Below are 17,500 nucleotides of genomic sequence, written 5' to 3' on the forward strand. Positions count from 1 at the left end.
GTTTTCCACCAAACTGCCAGCACTGAAAACATACAGTAATACAGCTGAAATTTGAGGTCAATGTTTGAAAAATTTTTGAGAAATTTGACTAACATAAAATCTATGAATGGCAAAGTTAAGATTCCCAACATAAGATTCCTCTGCTCAAATTTTAGTGATGTGACTAAATTATGTCTGTATACTAGTAAAAAGTATACAAGCAAATGTAGGAAAACTTACAGGTAAAAACGACTACACGCTTTTATTTATGAGTTTGAGAGCCTCAGTAGAAACATGTTTTGCCTAAAACCTAAAGTTAAAAGACAAATACTGCAAAATTCAAATTTTGTAGAAATAGCTTGTGCTGTAATATACATGTAGACATTCCTCATGCAAACACTGTTAAGTGTGCCATCTGATGCTGGAACCCATAAGCAAATATGGCAAAGGGAAGCTTTAAGGGTATATTGCAGAACCAACACAGGGCCGGTACCAGGCCACTATTTTTAGAGCTGTCAGCAATCCTTGTTATCTGTATTTTCCCATTTCTTAGGTACAGTATATGGTTAATCATTTCTTACCATCTTTTCCATCAGCAAGAATGTCTTCTTGTCCTTTTCGACATATTGTGACTCCACCTAACTCTCTGCACAACCGTGTCACGTGATCTGAAGTGTCTATGGAGGGGTCGGGTTCACGGCCAAACTAAGAGATTTCCAAGCAAATTGCAGGAAGCAGAAGTAAGCAAAACAAATTTACCTACATAAGCAAGACACAAGCATTAAATTATAAAGATTATGATTGTTCTCAATATTATTTGGTACAAAATATTTCATTATTTTCCTAACTGATTAAATGTACCATGCATTTTATCACATTCATTGTGACAATTTATATTTAGGGATTGCCACCATATTATTTCTTGTAACGAACCCAAGTAGCTGGCACGTGGTGCGCGTCGAGATCGTCGAGCGTCAACCGCGCGATGTAGAACAATCGGACAGGCTTTACTTGATCAGCATTTATTAAGGTCGACTTGCCCAAATATTATACATATGCGGTGAAAACTACAGAGTAGATTACAATACATAATTAAAAGAGAGCTAAAATTTACAAGATTCTACAAAGGCGTGGTAAAAGGAATAACGAAAAGGTGAATATAAACGAGTAGAACTTACGTCCGGTACTGCGTTAAAGGCTGAAAAAGAAAAGGTAACTCCAATGCTCCGACGGTACTCCGATAGTTGCGTGTAAAGACTGACTACTAATAAACTCCGATCACCTCTTTCTCCTATGACAACGTAACTCCGACTGGCTAAAGTTAAAAGTGGCGTTCCTTATCATGTGGCAAACGAAGGGCGTTCAACGGTGGAACGTCGCCAAACAGGAAGCATATGGCTAACAGGTGTTCTATCCAAGAAAAGAGAATTGACTGATAATTGAAAGGAAACTAAGGTAATTAAAAAGGCGACCGCGATGGCCTAAACAAAACTGGCAAAGACTTATCTCCTAATGATCTAAATAAAGGACTATTTATGACAGTTTATATCGCGTTCGTGACATTTCTTATTGTTGTCACCTGTCAGCTTGACATTGTAAATAATATTTTATTATCAAGCTGTATGTAAAGGAGAAATTGGATGTTGATCATCAACTGATCCTAGGAGATAACAATATTATATGCCTAATGGTACTCAGTGGACTCAAAATAAAGTAATTATCTAGGTTTAAGCCTGGATGGGGTCCTTGCTTGTGCATTTGGGTAAAGGGTTTCACTATGACGGTGTCTGGTACAAAATTGCTCAGGAAATTCATTATAAAATGGCACGGGTAAATTCTTTGGGCAGCATGAAAACATGAGACAAAAATACCCATATCCACACCACAGAAGGTCATTGGAACATCTGAGGAGGGAGGGGGGAGGGGGGAGGGGGGTGGCCTGGGTCTCAAGAATAATATGAAGCTATAGTGGGAAAAAAGTTTTTCAAGGGGTAGAGGTTCAAACCAAAAAAACCTTCCTTCCACAATGCAAGAGGTAACATTTACAGTAGGGGAGCAAAGGTTAATTCTCTAGCCATGTTGTGCTAAATGCCAGTAATTAAAACATGACAATACACATTTCTTTAATTGAGTGTATTCTTAAAACATGTTTTTTCCCAAGTAATTGTATTAGATTTACCAGCACAATGTATGTGTTTAATAAAAATGTTTTTATTTAACTGCTTTGAAGGCATTGAGGATAAACCTTTATTACACAAACAAAGCTAGAAAAACAAATTCACCATTGTGCCGTACAGTCTTGTAAATTCCATAGCATTTGGTGTACGAATTGCTCTGAACGGGTCTAATTCTTGAGTAATGTCGGGGTATAATGTTTCATATACAGTCCATCCTAATGGATCGACAACAGAAGCACAGAGTTAAATTATCATTTACCGTAATCCTAGCTTCTTATACATCACACATTTCAGGCAAATTGCTGAGATTTGCCAAGCAACTGTACATCAATAAAGTTATATTATTGCACAAGATAAGTGAATTTCTGTTACCCTCAAGTTCACTTGATTTAATTTTCTGAGGGCTTATTTGACAGTCAGTGTGCAAAGAAAACACAATTCGAAAAAATCATGAAAGTATGCTCAACCGCATCTATGGCAATGAGTTTTCCCTGTTCCTTTGCAAGCTCAAGCACTCCTTGTGGGTTAAAAACACAAGAGTAACATTACAGAAAGTTTCAAGACTTTCTGTACTATCAAGACAATTCTAATAACCTACAGCAAAAACCCTTTCTTGATGCCAGTAAATGAATTTAAAATCTTGAAATGGATGAGATAAGTGTCATCATAGGTTTACCTTGACATTTTCAATGATTGTTGGGTTTCGTTCCATTCCTGGACCAAAAACAAGGCAGTGAAGTCTTGAAAGCCAATCTTTCACCTCCTTTACTGTTCTTTTTCTATCTCTGAAAATGACCAATTCAGGACAAATGAAGTCATAAAATAAATTACCAAAGGGTTACAATTTTTTTAAAGCCATTTTTTTTTTAAGGCAAATGTGTACTCAGAGAAAACTGGGCTTTCTCTAGGAAGAAAATTTGGCCTCAATCAACATTGCTATGAGTCATGGCTGGGAGAGAAAGGTTTCATTGACAGTTGAAGTTGTGGTTCAACCATAGTGATCACACATTCAAGCAACAATGATACTTAACAGTATGACATGACCTCTATTTTTGCAACTGTCAGATGAGCCCAGCAATGGGTTGATAAATCAAAGTGGACTGACTGTAAACCCTTGATAACATAGGTCATACTGGGACATGAAAACTAAGATGTGTTAGGGAAAGTTATGTAATAATTATAGTTATAAATTTGGTCTACTAATATATTTAATGTTAATGCCCATTCAGGCATGACCATCAGTTTAAACCATCAGATTGTATCATTATTTTCCATTGGTAAAAACAAAAAGAGTCATCCTTCTCATATTCCCATTTCTCAATTGTTGCAAAGGATCAGAGAAAGATTTTGTACGCTACATCTCAATGTACTTACAAAAGTGGATGTACAATAAGTTCAGGGCAGTATGACTTTATCACTACAGCTGCATCACTTGTGCAAAACACATGAGACAAATCTGCACCCTGCAAACCAAACCAAGTAAAGTACTGTGTTTTTCAAAATGCAGACTGGGGTATACAGTAATCTCCTTCACAGCTGTTAATTGGGTCACTACGCAACACTTGTCCCCAGTAACAACTAATTAACCCAAATACAAGCTCTTGTTCCTCATGGAACATATATATTTATGTTTTTCTGGCACTGCATGACAGACAATTACCATTTACAACCCTTTCAAAACTATATGAATGAAGTGAGAACCTTTAAGCAAACCAAAGTCTATTTGAGAGCCTCTAGGACCTATTCACCATGCACATCATTTCCATTCATGAATAACAAGCCTGGCCAATTACAACCTTTTCACGGTTTCTGACTGTGACATCATCTTGACTGGGGGCAAACACAGCAAAAATTACAGTTTAAATGTATGGGAAAAGTTAAAACTTCGATGTCCAGTAATTTGAGAGTGGTTGACATTCTGAAGATTTCATGACTTACAGGGAAAAGATACATGTACCCAGCAAAAGTGTTTTTTGATCACATTTCAAGAACGTAGATTTGCTGTGAGGTGAGGAATTAGTACTCTTTAGATTTTTCATACAAATGCCTCTAATTATTCCTGTGAATTGTGGCCCAGTTTTAGAGACAAATGTACCAAAAAAGGAAAACCTTAACATTTTTGTGGCTTTCCTAGCCAGGCTATTTCCCTCAAATTTGATCAGAACATTCTTTTACCTGGTATCTTTAGGTTTTAAATCATGAGTATTTCAGAAGTTGAAATGTCTGTGAGTGGTTAGACATTAGATTATTCACTTTTCTTATACATTCACTGTAATTTTTCTGTATTTGCCTGTCAGAAACCATGAAAAGGTCTATATAGGATATCCAGCCATCTTGACAAAACAATGAAGTGTGGTCAAAGATATTCCACTTTATATTTCATCAAATAAACCCGGGGTATGCAATCGATGGAAATCGATGAGCGAAAAACCAATCGATCAATCAATATAAATCGATAAAATTAGTTAATTGGTATCGATTAGTATCGGTCAATCGATGATCAATCAATAACCACACAAAAACTGTTCATCGATTGCTATTGATTGGCACAGCAACCTCGAACCTGTCTGATCATCCGCCATTTTTAGGAAGCCCAGGGGACGAAATTGGTAAAATAATTCCGACCCAGTCTTCTCAACGTAAAGAATATACCCTGTTGCACGTGTACTCCAATTACCCACTTGCCTGTCATTGCCTTTCCATGTCATTATATATGTCTACGCAACAAGTCCGGGAAGAGGCTTTACTGAATATAAGGTGCATTGCCAAAGGCTATCATCTTTGCCGTTTTGAGGTGAACGTCCGTGAAGTGTTTCTGACAAGAAGGGAGGAAAACGTGGAAACGTGTTTAAAGTTGTTAACCAGGCAAGGATGGGAACAAACTTTTGAGTTGTCAAAAGAAGACGAATACCCGTGGACTGGGCATTGAAGAGAAAGAAGAGAGTCTTGCTCTCCTGTTAACGTTCAAAAGACTAAAATGAGATGTGTTTACAGTTACTACGTACAGAGACGGGATATTTATGCACCGATTCCTTCAATCTGCAACCAATCGATTCCAATCGCTATCAATTTATCTATCAATTGTTATTGAAAATCGATACCAATCGATAACCACATGAATCTTCGCCATCGATTCGTCATTGATTATCAATATCAATCGATTAATTGATATCAATTGGTATTGATTGATATCGATTGTCATCGATTATCGATTTGATCGATTGGATACCCCGGGAATAAAAGATGAGTTCATAAGATAAAATAAATCAGACTTACTGCTTTCAATGCTGATATTGCCGCAAAATATGGAGCACCTGTATACCTGTCAAAGGATTAGAGGAAGAGGGGATGTCTTTGAGGTTAAACTTGTCAGCTGTTATAACCCTGACTCAGTCACCTGACATCAGGAGGACAGCTCCGCAATTCATCGCAGCTTTTTCAATCTCACTGGCACCTTGACTAGAGACTTGAAAATGGCGAGCACACCAGGCGGGCACTTAAACCGCTACACGTGGATCTTCAGTTTCTATGGCAGCAGACCTGGCAGCAGAAAAAAAAAAAAAAAAGAAAAACATGTACCATGGGTTAACTCAGTTAGTCAGCGGTTCCGACCAGCGACCACTCTCAACACCGAACTCCAGGTTGACCAGGACAATATCAACTAAAGTATTTCCTTTTTCAACACAGTGTTACTAGATTATAAACAACTTGTTTTGGCCACGCCTGCACAAAACAATGCATGTTGTAAAAACCTTGATTTGAGAAATTATATTCCCCCGGGGAGAAGGTACTTACCTGACGGGGAGATTCGGGGAGATGTAGTTCTTCGAACTCCCTCGGAGACTGATTCGAGCAATACTCGTTCGTGGTATCCAGACCGCGCGCAAGCTATCTTGCCCGCTCGGGACTACCCGCCGTGTCCCGCAAAAAAATTTCCCCGAAAGCCATATGATAAATCCTTTATTGACCAAGCATTTTCGGTCAAGATGGCTGGATATTGGACTCGTTCTTCTTTTTGCGAGTTTATGGACCCCGAATCCGTCTCGGTCCATAAAATGCTTGGTCAATCAGAAGTATAAAAGGGTTATGCGTCAGTCAATTCCAGCAGTGCCCATCCTCCCCCCCGGGCTAACCCCCGGGCATTAGTATTTTTTTAAATTCCCCGGGGAGGAGACACATAAGCTGTCTAAATGCGCCAGGGTGGGGACGAAAAAAGAGGGCAAATGCCCCGCCCCCGGGATCGCCGCCTTCCAACACCTCTGCAGTTTTTTTATTAATCAGTGAATAAAACGTTCAACTGTTCAGTCTTTTAATGTGCATAATAAAGCCTTCTTTGGCAGTTTCGCTGAACGAACACTGAACGAAGATATACTTCTCACGGCATATAGTTTTGCCTGGCTACTTGAAGAGTAGAGTAGAGTAGAGTTTTATTCAGGATATCTCTCGGGGTTATTGACAACAGGCGATAATAAGAGGACGTCAAGATGAGAAATCCTACACTGAAAAATCACTCGGCCGTGAAAGGGCAAACTCTTGGGCTTAGGCGTAGTCCCTCCTTTCGCGCGCTCCTCCAGGATTTCGCGCGGCCATTTTTTTTTCTCTCGGTTTTCTTTCGCGTCACGCACGACGGACTAAGCGAAAGAGGGACTACCAGTAGTCAATACTTAGGGTAAATTTTAGGATAATAATAATAATAATAATAATAATCGAATATTTCCTCAGGATAGCCCTTCAGTACAAAGTACTGTTATCAACGGGGTCCTGCTAAGAATTAAAAACTAATAAACAAGAATTATTAAGATATATAAAATAAGATACATATTAAAAACCGTTAAAAATACAATAGAAATTACAAGTAATAATCGTCTAAGGCTTTCCTAAATAAAACTCTAGAATTAATGTTTCTTAAACTTAAAGGCAATAAATTAAAAATCGAGGCACCTAAAAAATAAAAGCTACGGCGCGCAAAATCCAGTCTGACTTTTGGTAGATTTTTCGATTAAGTTAGATTGGGCTCGATTATCGAACTAATCGAACCCAAACGTTCGATTTAGTTCGATTACCGAACAGTTTGATTAGTAACGTCTAGAAGGTTGCGCCCCGTTGCGCCGCCGCAGTTTGTAAAACGGTATTACGATATTACGCATAACGCTTCTTCAATGCCTTCTTTGTTGTTGTGTTACTTACATCAAGGTAACACACCCCAGGAAGACTTGAAAAGAGGTTAACCCAGAGAAACAACTCGATCCACATAGACATGCTTCTTATTAACCATTACAATTAAAAAAACAGACGCTTGGCCATAAATCACGGGAAATTTAAGAACAGACTTAGAGTATTAACTTTCTTTTATGGCTTCACAGTTTTATTCCAGAGTCTGTTCGTTGGCTTCTAAAGAAAGGTAGACAGACAGAGGCAAGGGAAATTCTAAGTAAAGTGGCCAGGCTGAATGATAATGAAATGCCTCATGAAATGCTGTGTTTGCCTATGGAAGAAAGGCTCGGAGACTTCCGTGATTTGTTTTCCTCTCTCAAAATGGCTCACAAGACCCTTGTTGTCTGGTATATGTGGTGAGTGTATATGTCAGCACAGAAGTCGTACTTGTATCAACTAGTACTTGCTGTACTTAAATCGTGTGTCTGATAGTGCACGTCATTTCGCTCATAAGATGGCGTGAAAAGAACCGCAGAGGCAAGGATTCTATGAGGCATTTGGTGGAGTAGAATCCCGGGAAGGGGGTTGCTCCCTTATATGAGTTATATAGGTATGTGCGGCCCCAAAGGGTATGGTTTTTCAGCCGTTTTGGTCATAAGTAGGGTATCCATTTTAGCCTATTTTGGCCATTTTGGTCATAAATAGGGTATGATTTTTGCACTCTAGCCTCGATATGGGCATGTTTTTTAGAAGAGGCCACTTTTTCATCATTATCGAAAAGAAAATCAACAAAAGCTCTTCACAAATTATGTTTACGGTAATTTAACATTGGTTTGAACTAGGGAACTTATTATAACGCAGGTCTGAAACAGGGTTTTGATTTAATGGTCAGGTCATAAATAGGCTATCGAATATTTGGTCAGGTCATAAATAGGGTAGGGAACATCGCAGATTTTGGTCATAAATAGGGTAAGGGTTTTGGGAAGCAGGCCGCACACCCCCAACCAAATTTTCTGGGAATACTTTCCCCGGGAGTAGAATGAAGTGCTATGACTTTTTTGTGGCACAAGGACGTTATATTTATGGATATATTTGTTAACGAGAATTGAACTCTTGTTACGTGTTCTACTGAAAATGACTGGAATCTAGTAAGCCTCATGTCCGTGTTTGTAATACTGGGTTCTATAGTTAGTTTGATGGCACGAGCAGGGGAGGTCGAGCATTTTGTTAGACGCGTAAAATAAACAATGAAATACCAGAAATTACATGAATATAATGTGTCTAGTGCACAAATTGCTCAAGTTTCTGGAGAGTGGGGACCGTGAATGTTCCCGCAAATGAACGCAAGCTAATCCAGTGGGATTCAAAACTGCGGAACTACAAATTTGTCTGCAACGGGAAATACTGTGTTTACACATCTTGGAAAAAACAACAAAAAAATAAAACAAACCTGCTGTATGATGGTGCGTTTAGTTTGTGAAACGTTACGTGACATTTAGTCGGGACCTTATCGTGAATGTGTTGTTTTTTTCTTGTGAAATTTTAAGGTTGCCTTTTGCTTGGCCTGAAATGGCAGTCATCTCCCGCCCAAATGACTGACATTTCAGGCCACCTTTTTGTTTGTTCTAATAAAACAGGTTTGCTGTCTCTTTCATCAACTGGGGCATATCGTTCATCGCGCCGTTTCTGGGTGGTAGTGTTTACGTCAATTTGGTGATCGTCGGGGCTACTCTTGTACCTGTTAACCCAATCTGTGCTGCGTTGACATTGAGGTACGAAATGTCTAAGTTATGGTGGATATGTTTCTATATGCACAGGGAGTTTTATTTCACATATTCGGATAAATTCTACCATTTCCAGAAAGAATAATGACTAAACGTCCTAAATTCCTCAAAATATAATTTTTAGTCAAGTTTGCTTGTTTTCTTGCGATGGATTTCAGGGGCAATAATTTTGAGTAGAATGCCTTGAGTAGCTTGCAGTAAATGACCTGTAAGTTGCCCCACAAAATTAAAGGATCTTCGTTCATGATAACTGATATGACGTCATGAATCCTCTTGTTAGCTCTAGATCAGGGAGAAGATTCTTCTTTGATCGCAATTGGAGTACAATCCACCGTGCAATTGCATTGCAAATCAATCTTGTTTAAGGATATATAAAAACTGACTGATTTACTTGATAATAAGTGATCTAATGTATGTATTTTGATATTTTTTATTTCATTTGAAATAAATAGGTTTAGTCGCAGAAAACTTCTGTTAGTGTCGTTTCTTTTAGCTGCAACGGGAGCAATTGGCGCACTTCTTTTGTCAGATAAAGCTGAATATGACAAAGGTAAATAAGTAATGATATTATGTTTCATCCCTTGTAGTCATTATTAAGCTGACCGCAGTTTGTTAGGTGTTGCTGGAGAATAGCGTTCTCAAGTAATCATTTTACGATAACTGCAGAAATTAACGCGCGTTCATTGGCTATTTTCATTGTCAGTAAGGTGACATTTTTATTTTATTTTAGCATTTGCATATGTTATTTTATAATATAGATACGACCCTGCGCGCGCTCTGATTGGTCAAAAACCCACGTTTTATCAGAGTATAAAACATAGAAAAAGCGTGTTTTATTGTTTTTCGCCTGTATCATAAAGCAAATGAAGACACCTATATGAGCCGTGTAGTACACGGCTCGTGTTTTCTACATTTTCCTCGTGTTCTCAAATGCCCGTCGTGTCTTACCTTAGGCTTCTTTATTTAAGAAGTAAAGCGCATTTAATCATATATATTTGTTAATTTGCCCTATAGAAATATTAAATATTGTTATTATTATTATGACGATTGCCTGTTATGATAGAGATACCGAGCTAAATTATGCATTTCCTTTTAGGTTATTTAGCTGGAAAAATCTTCATGTCCATGTTCGTTGCTAACTTCAGCTCTGGGATTGCATTCTCGTTGGTGTATATTTACGCTGCAGAGCTTTTTCCGACAACATTAAGGTGAACATAGTCTAATGTGGTAATCATGTGTACGCCATGATTACGAGACCCAAGCTGAAACAATTGCCTCAAATGACTGGCTATGTTTTGCAACCTCTAGTTACAATTGTAAGTTTTGTTTCGATTGGCTCCCCAGCCGAGAATGGGCATGTAGCGTAGTTAATTCTAAAAAAACCCTGGTCGGTTTTATTACTTCTTTTTGTTATTATTGTTTGTATTACTTCCTGATGGGGTATAAAAAAAAGCGTTGATTTCCCTATGGACTGAATGATACAATCTAAGGTGCTGTTTGGCCATTCAGCATGTCTCTAAGCCTTCGACAAAGATCTAGTGCAAGAAGCTGTCGAGATTTATAATAGTGCATATCGCATTCACTATGCCACGTTTTCGTCTCAAATGTTCACTCTTTCAAGCTTGATAAACGTATTTTTCATCATATAAATCATCTTTTCCCTTAGAAATGTCGCTATGGGTACATCCACAGCCTGGGCCCGAGTGAGTGGTTTTGCTTCTGCGTATGCTCCGCTTTTGGTGAGTGTGTTCCTTTTTCTTTTTCATTTTAAACATACTGTATTCAAATCTGTTGTCAGTGTTTATCCCATGTTTCAATCCCACGCCGCAAAGAAGCTGAAACTAAGTTCCTGCACTCATGTATGTATTCTGATAAGCTTGGGGAAACAAGAACACCAAGATCTTGACTAGAACGTATAGTATAGTATAGTATAGTATAGTATAGTATAGTATAGTATAGTATAGTATAGTATAGTATAGTATAGTATAGTTTAGTTTAGTATAGTATAGTATAGTATAGTATAGTTTAGTTTAGTATAGTATAGTATAGTATAGCATAGCAAAGCAAAGCAAAGCAAAGCAAAGCAAAGCAAAGCAAAGCAAAGCAAAGCAAAGCAAAGCAAAGCAAAGCAAAGCAAAGCAAAGCAAAGCAAAGCAAAGCAAAGCAAAGCAAAGCAAAGCAAAGCAAAGCAAAGCAAAGCAAAGCAAAGCAAAGCAAAGCAAAGCAAAGCAAAGCAAAGCAAAGCAAAGCAAAGCAAAGCAAAGCAAAGCAAAGCAAAGCAAAGCAAAGCAAAGCAAAGCAAAGCAAAGCAAAGCAAAGCAAAGCAAAGCAAAGCAAAGCAAAGCAAAGCAAAGCAAAGCAAAGCAAAGCAAAGCAAAGCAAAGCAAAGCAAAGCAAAGCAAAGCAAAGCAAAGCAAAGCAAAGCAAAGCAAAGCAAAGCAAAGCAAAGCAAAGCAAAGCAAAGCAAAGCAAAGCAAAGCAAAGCAAAGCAAAGCAAAGCAAAGCAAAGCAAAGCAAAGCAAAGCAAAGCAAAGCAAAGCAAAGCAAAGCAAAGCAAAGCAAAGCAAAGCAAAGCAAAGCAAAGCAAAGCAAAGCAAAGCAAAGCAAAGCAAAGCAAAGCAAAGCAAAGCAAAGCAAAGCAAAGCAAAGCAAAGTAAAGTAAAGTAAAGTAAAGTAAAGTCTGGTGTGGTCTGGTGTGGTCTGGTGTGGTCTGGTGTGGTCTGGTGTGGAGTAGAGTAGAGTCGAGTCATAATTACGAAAGTCATTCCAGTGAACAATAAAGATAGATTAATTCAATAAAATTGTAGTCGATTGAAGTAAATTGAATATATTCCAGACAAGGCTACGTACTACGGAGATAAACTGGAAAGGCCGTAATTTTTGAAGCATGGATAGTGATCAGTTGACAATGTGCATGTGAAAATCATGGTCTGGGTTATCGTTGTAAGTAATACAAGGGAACAAAAAGTTGTTCAACTGAGAAACATGCGTGTGCAGTATGGTCAATCTGTAATCTGCGAACATTGTTGCCTCTTAGATCTTCGAAATACTGTATTAGAGAGCTTAAGTGACGACGACGGCGAGGCGCGCCGAGGACGACGCCTAGTCAAACATTAATTTATATTTACCACCGAAATTCGCATTTGCATTTTGTATTGATCTGTTCAGTACGCCAATGGCTCTAAAACGTGTTCAGGCTAAATATGCAATGACAGCGTTCAATTCCCAATGGAAATACCAAATTGGCCGTCATCGTTTACTTTTCTCGGACGACTCAGAACTTAGTCATTTCACGTTCTTGTTTTGCAGAGGACGGCAATGATGTGTACAAAGGTTTACATAACGCACGTGCACAGTACAGCTACTGTATAATTTTGCTCATTAAACCTTTCGTTTGTTGATGTTGTCGCTGCCGTCGTCGTTGTTTGCTTAAGCTCCCTATTCCGATCCTGAGACGAATATCAATGGGAGAAGTGCCGTGATAGGGCACTTCCGGATTTGCCGATCATCTTGATGCAACTGAACCACTCATCTAGTTCGGAAGAAGAAAAGAACAGCAGAACTCTTAGTATCCCCTGACATCTGGTACTGCAACATAAAAGAGCTGTGGTTAATTACAGTACAGTGCAGTACAGTACAGAGCACTGGATCCGGTGCGAGAGAATCCGAAAAATCCCGCACAAACGAGAAGAAGAATATGTGCTCCAGTGCCATACATCAGGCGGAACTTCGGAACGCCTAAAAAGAGCGCTTAAATCACTCGAGGTCACACACTTCCATAAGTCTTTCAATAAGTACTTGCTAACGGTAAAACAGAAAGCGTTTTGTAAAAAAAGTGCGGAACAGTATATAATATCCATTGTGAACAATGTGACAAATAATATTTTGGGAAAAATTCTCTTTTACTACAAGCTGGAGGGATTCTTCAGCCATTCATGAAAATTGCCAGCCCACGAGAAACTCAGTAGATTCTAGCAAAACAAAAGCTCTTACCACAGAAATCAGCACACTCAAACGTGGCATAAGGGAGGCAATTAAAATCTGGTTACGAGAGCCTTTTTGAGTAGAGACACTTCTGTAAATACTGAAATCTTAAATGAAGAGACTGAGCATCTTAGGTGGAGATGGAGATGGAGATCTCTAATCCACCTCAAGCACGAGTCAAAACAGCAAGCCATTATTCCATGTGCTCGCACCACTCGAAACAAATGCACAACTGGTATGCAGCGTAGTACGTCGTATGCCACTGTTAAATCACGCATTTCTGTATTAGAATCTAACTATCCAATTCATATCTATTTTTCCATTTTCTCTTCAGCTCAATGTCCATCGCTTTTTGCCATTTGGAATAATGGCCGCTCTTGCATTGGGTGCGGCAATGTTGTGCATGACTTTACCAGAGACTCACAACCAACCTACCCTAGAAAATCTGTCACACGATCCAGATGAAGACAAGAATGAAAAGAATGATGAAGAGGAGTACACCACTCTTATATGAAGAAAACTTCGAGAACACTCAGTATATTTTCATTTGCTGTAAAACAGGAGACAAATTCGCGAAGTTCTCCTAGCTTAAGTTGATTCGTCACAAACAAGAAGGCTTTCGCATTTGATCAATTCTTAGAATGTTTTTTTTAACCCTTTGAGAGCTTTGTAAATCCAAGGATAGTTAGTTTCAAAGTAAATAACAATTATATTAAGTAATTCAATATATTTTAATTCTTTGTTTTTGTTTTTGTTTTGATCATCTATGTAATTAAATTTGAGTTAAATTAAATTGAACGGTATACCTCTCAGTTTAGAATTTGTAGTCGGTTTTGCGAACACATATATACCGTAAATCCTCGAATTAGCGCCCCCCTTGAATAAGCGCCTCCTTCGAATAAGCGCCTCTCCTATCGGTCAAAATTTAAAATAAGCGCCCTTTCCCCTCCCTCCACTTTGTGGACGAGTATTGAGACAACAAAGGATGTATAGTTTTCGTCGAGTAGTATTAGATTTGTACATTGTTTCAGTTTGTGAACACGTTAAGTTTGGAAAAAAATACTAGTACTAACAGTGCTTTGATTTAAACTTTAGGATCAGCTTTGCGCGTCGATAAACAGCTTATGTTGTTGTTTACTCTCAGATGATGTATTACAAAAATGATCATGTCAGGCCACGATTTGGGAAAAATTAAATAAGCGACCCCCTCGAATAAGCGCCCCCCCCCCGTCTTCTCCTAAATTAGAAATAAGCGCCCGGGCACTAATTCGAGAATACAAGAGCGAACATCTTCAAAAAACACCTTCAAAAATTCATCCTATCTGCTTTTGTATTCTTCATTTTATATGTGAAGCCGATTAGAACAACTATTGATCCAACGTATACCAGCAGGATCATCGTTCCGGTTGCTTGCTTGAACATTTTATACTAATTCGACGATTTACGGTATAATTCTAAGAGAATTGTAAAAGGCGCATCAATAGTTGATGCAATGTCATGCCAGCATAAATTGCGAAACTGCAGCATCTAAAATGCAGCTTGTGTCACAGACGTCCCAAACTCACGATTCGAGGAATCGATCAAATATTAATGTTTTATGCACGCATATCGAGTGGGACGTGACCACCTAAAGTGCGCGGTGTTGTGGTACACTTTAGGCCGTTGAGCGCTCTAAAAGGCATTTGTCTAGAGTTAAAAATAAAGAAGGACGAAAAATTTTCGGTGTTTTCAGACGATCTAGTATATGAATATCGCGACAAATAAGAAGTTCTAAAAAAAAATTATGCTATGAGTATACCATATCTAAAGGTTTGTGTGGCCACAGGTGACCCAAACGCAAGCTTGCAAAATGAACGTCCGTATTGTGACGCCACGATTCCACAATAAAACAAAGCGTTAAAACTTTTAATCACAGATTTACGAGATATACAGTTCAACAACTCAACAGAGCACATGGTTATTGCAGGATCAGTGAAGTGACTTACAGTAATTACTAAAGGGGGAGGGGAGGGGTACACGCAGGCAATCACCCAATACTACAGTATACATACACTAGTACTGACGTTTCGCAACAGCCAAAATATAAGGATTTGTAGGGGGAAAGGGTTCTATTCTCCAATTTAAAAAAAAAAAAAATACCAAGGAGTACCCACCCTCCTTCACATTACAGAATTGCGCCCATCGTCGCACGGGGAAAAGTAAATGAGCTGCAGAGGCCGCGCTCCTTTTGGTCTGCTGACCAAAAGGAGCGCAGACTATGTGGATAAGAATGGCCTGTCAATAACAATGTCAATCATACAATCCCCAGTGTAGGTCGCCTTTACAAGTATTTTTCTTGTACCGACTGCCGAAACGTTGAATAGCCGTAGTTAGAAGGGTTATATACATGGATACACAACTGAAGAAAGGTAGGTTTATTTTTATCCATATCACCAATATTCGTATTTTGGACAACTGGGAAATTTTTATAGACTGCTGAGCGAAATCTTACCCTCAGAACGGTCTTTTCGACGGATTAAATGAAATTGGAATTTTCGGTCCTATCACTGGATTTTCCATATTTCATACAGCCAGAGACTCTTTAGTAGACTTGACAGAGGGACTGATAAGAGTCTTAATTAGCCACTTTTGAGGATTATTGTAAAAAAAAACAAATGTTAAGGAGATTAATGTCAAGATAAACCTCAAATTGTCATCGAAACGTGACTACGATAACTTTATTTCATTGAGCGGTTTCACGACCAAAGATGAAATCAACGTAAATTACAGAATACTTTACCCCGCTGCTGATGTATCATTCACTCCGGCTTAGTAAATTGTTTACTAATTATTAATTACCCTCCGTTCAATTGTAACCTCGCAGGAATGTCGTTATCAGTTGAACTGAGACAGAGAATGTGTGTATTTTTATTGTAGCTGTCAGCTTGTCATTTGCTTTGCCCGCCCTAAATCCCAAGGGCATTAAGCACCTACCGTCAGTTGCCCGGCTGCCTTGGACTCGAAGAGTTATCTTACAAACTTCATCTTACAAACCACATCTTACAAACACTTAGTTCGAGCCCTGTATGAGAGAATTTCTTTGGTAAGTAAACTTTACAGCTAATGTTCTTTGCCTTAAATTGCGTGTACTACTCGAAATTTCCTAATTCCTAAGCTCCATTGGTTCACGCGCGTCTGCATTAAAGGTGGAGAACCCGATATAAATGGCATTCCGGCCATCCAAAGAGTAGTGCCGATACAGTCTGATACAAATTTTGATTATTCTTAAATCTTTACGTCGCAAGCCATCCTTCCGGAAGACCGTCAGGCTTACAAAGAACCCCGTGAGCTTTTCAGAGGATTTTTCAGAATCACACGGGGTTCGTTACCATGCATCCCGTTTCGGAGATTTATTTGGGTACCGGGTTTACCAGGTTTTCATTTGGCGCCGACGTAACCGGTCTGTTTTCAAGTGTTGGGCACGTGTGTAAGGTAATTAAGATGAATACGGTTAAATACAAGAGCGAAGTAAGATCTCTTCGCTCGTTCCTTAGAACAAATTTCAAAACAAATTTCTTTGTGTAATCGAACACCGGGTTGCACCTTTGAGCCTCGCCATGTATTGAATTAATGTTAGTAAGGTCAGCGCTGACCTCCATCTGAAGAGTTCATGAAACAGTACGCTCATATACTACTTATGCAAGATTTTTTCCCAGAAATCTTAATACTATCTTCAGGAACATTGCTTCGAATTCTTGATTTAACACCTAATGTTGTATAATAACGAGTTATGATTCATGTTACTTTCAAAAGCAAAACAATGCCTTTCAGGCTTTGGAGCATGTTTCTAACGTGATCCGCATCAGCCATAATGAATATACTGCATACTCAGGATTTACAGAGAGAGATCGGTGTTATTTAACTGCTTGTACAATGATTCCCTAGAAATTGATTATATGTTAAAGGCAAACTTATTAACACTAAATTTAAAAAAGGTAAAGAAAAATAGCAAACAATATATAAACGGTAGCCCATGGATTTAGAATTGTAACGCTAGACTAACATGCTCACTTGTTTGTTTTATTTGGGTTTTGTCCATTCGATATGAAATGTGTCCGTTATTTTATCCTGAAAAAACAATAAAACCTAACATGATTAATATTTTGAATTTCGAAAGAAGAAGCATTGAGACTGTCTTAACATTGCTTATAATAGCTTAGATTATTACAAATACAGTCCAAGCCGTATTAAGTGGTCACGTAATAAACAGGCCACCCCTATAAGCCGGCCAGTAATCAAACTCCCAATGATAATTAACTTAACCATTTTCCTGAGGGTGGCCGTTTGATAGGGGTTGAACTGTATGAGAATAACAATCCTGAAAAAGAATGCTTATTTACACACGTGTGAAAAATGCCTCTTGGATTCTGTCAAACCATATAA

The 17,500-nt window shown here is 38.5% G+C and overlaps 2 protein-coding genes across 2 annotated transcripts in view; both read left to right on the plus strand.

The window, feature by feature from the left end:
* The first annotated feature begins 9,565 nt into the window (after positions 1-9,565).
* LOC110044032 (solute carrier family 22 member 15-like) lies at positions 9,566-15,733 on the plus strand. Its single transcript, XM_089278417.1, has 4 exons — positions 9,566-9,644; positions 10,191-10,302; positions 10,761-10,833; positions 13,413-15,733. The coding sequence occupies exons 2-4, from the start codon at positions 10,214-10,216 to the stop codon at positions 13,590-13,592; spliced, it is 342 nt and encodes a 113-aa protein (XP_089134543.1). The 5' UTR covers positions 9,566-9,644; positions 10,191-10,213; the 3' UTR covers positions 13,593-15,733.
* Positions 15,734-16,043: 310 nt separating this feature from the next.
* LOC110044021 (solute carrier family 22 member 15-like) overlaps positions 16,044-17,500 on the plus strand; it is a 10,241-nt gene continuing 8,784 nt past the window's right edge. Inside the window, exon 1 of the mRNA XM_089278176.1 lies at positions 16,044-16,160. The gene's annotated coding sequence lies outside the window, so the exon portion shown is untranslated. The remainder of the gene's footprint in view (positions 16,161-17,500) is intronic.

This window comes from Orbicella faveolata, unplaced genomic scaffold (assembly GCF_042242905.1).
Source record: "Orbicella faveolata isolate gen_17 unplaced genomic scaffold, um_ofav_v1 contig_46, whole genome shotgun sequence".
Lineage (NCBI taxonomy): Eukaryota > Metazoa > Cnidaria > Anthozoa > Scleractinia > Merulinidae > Orbicella > Orbicella faveolata.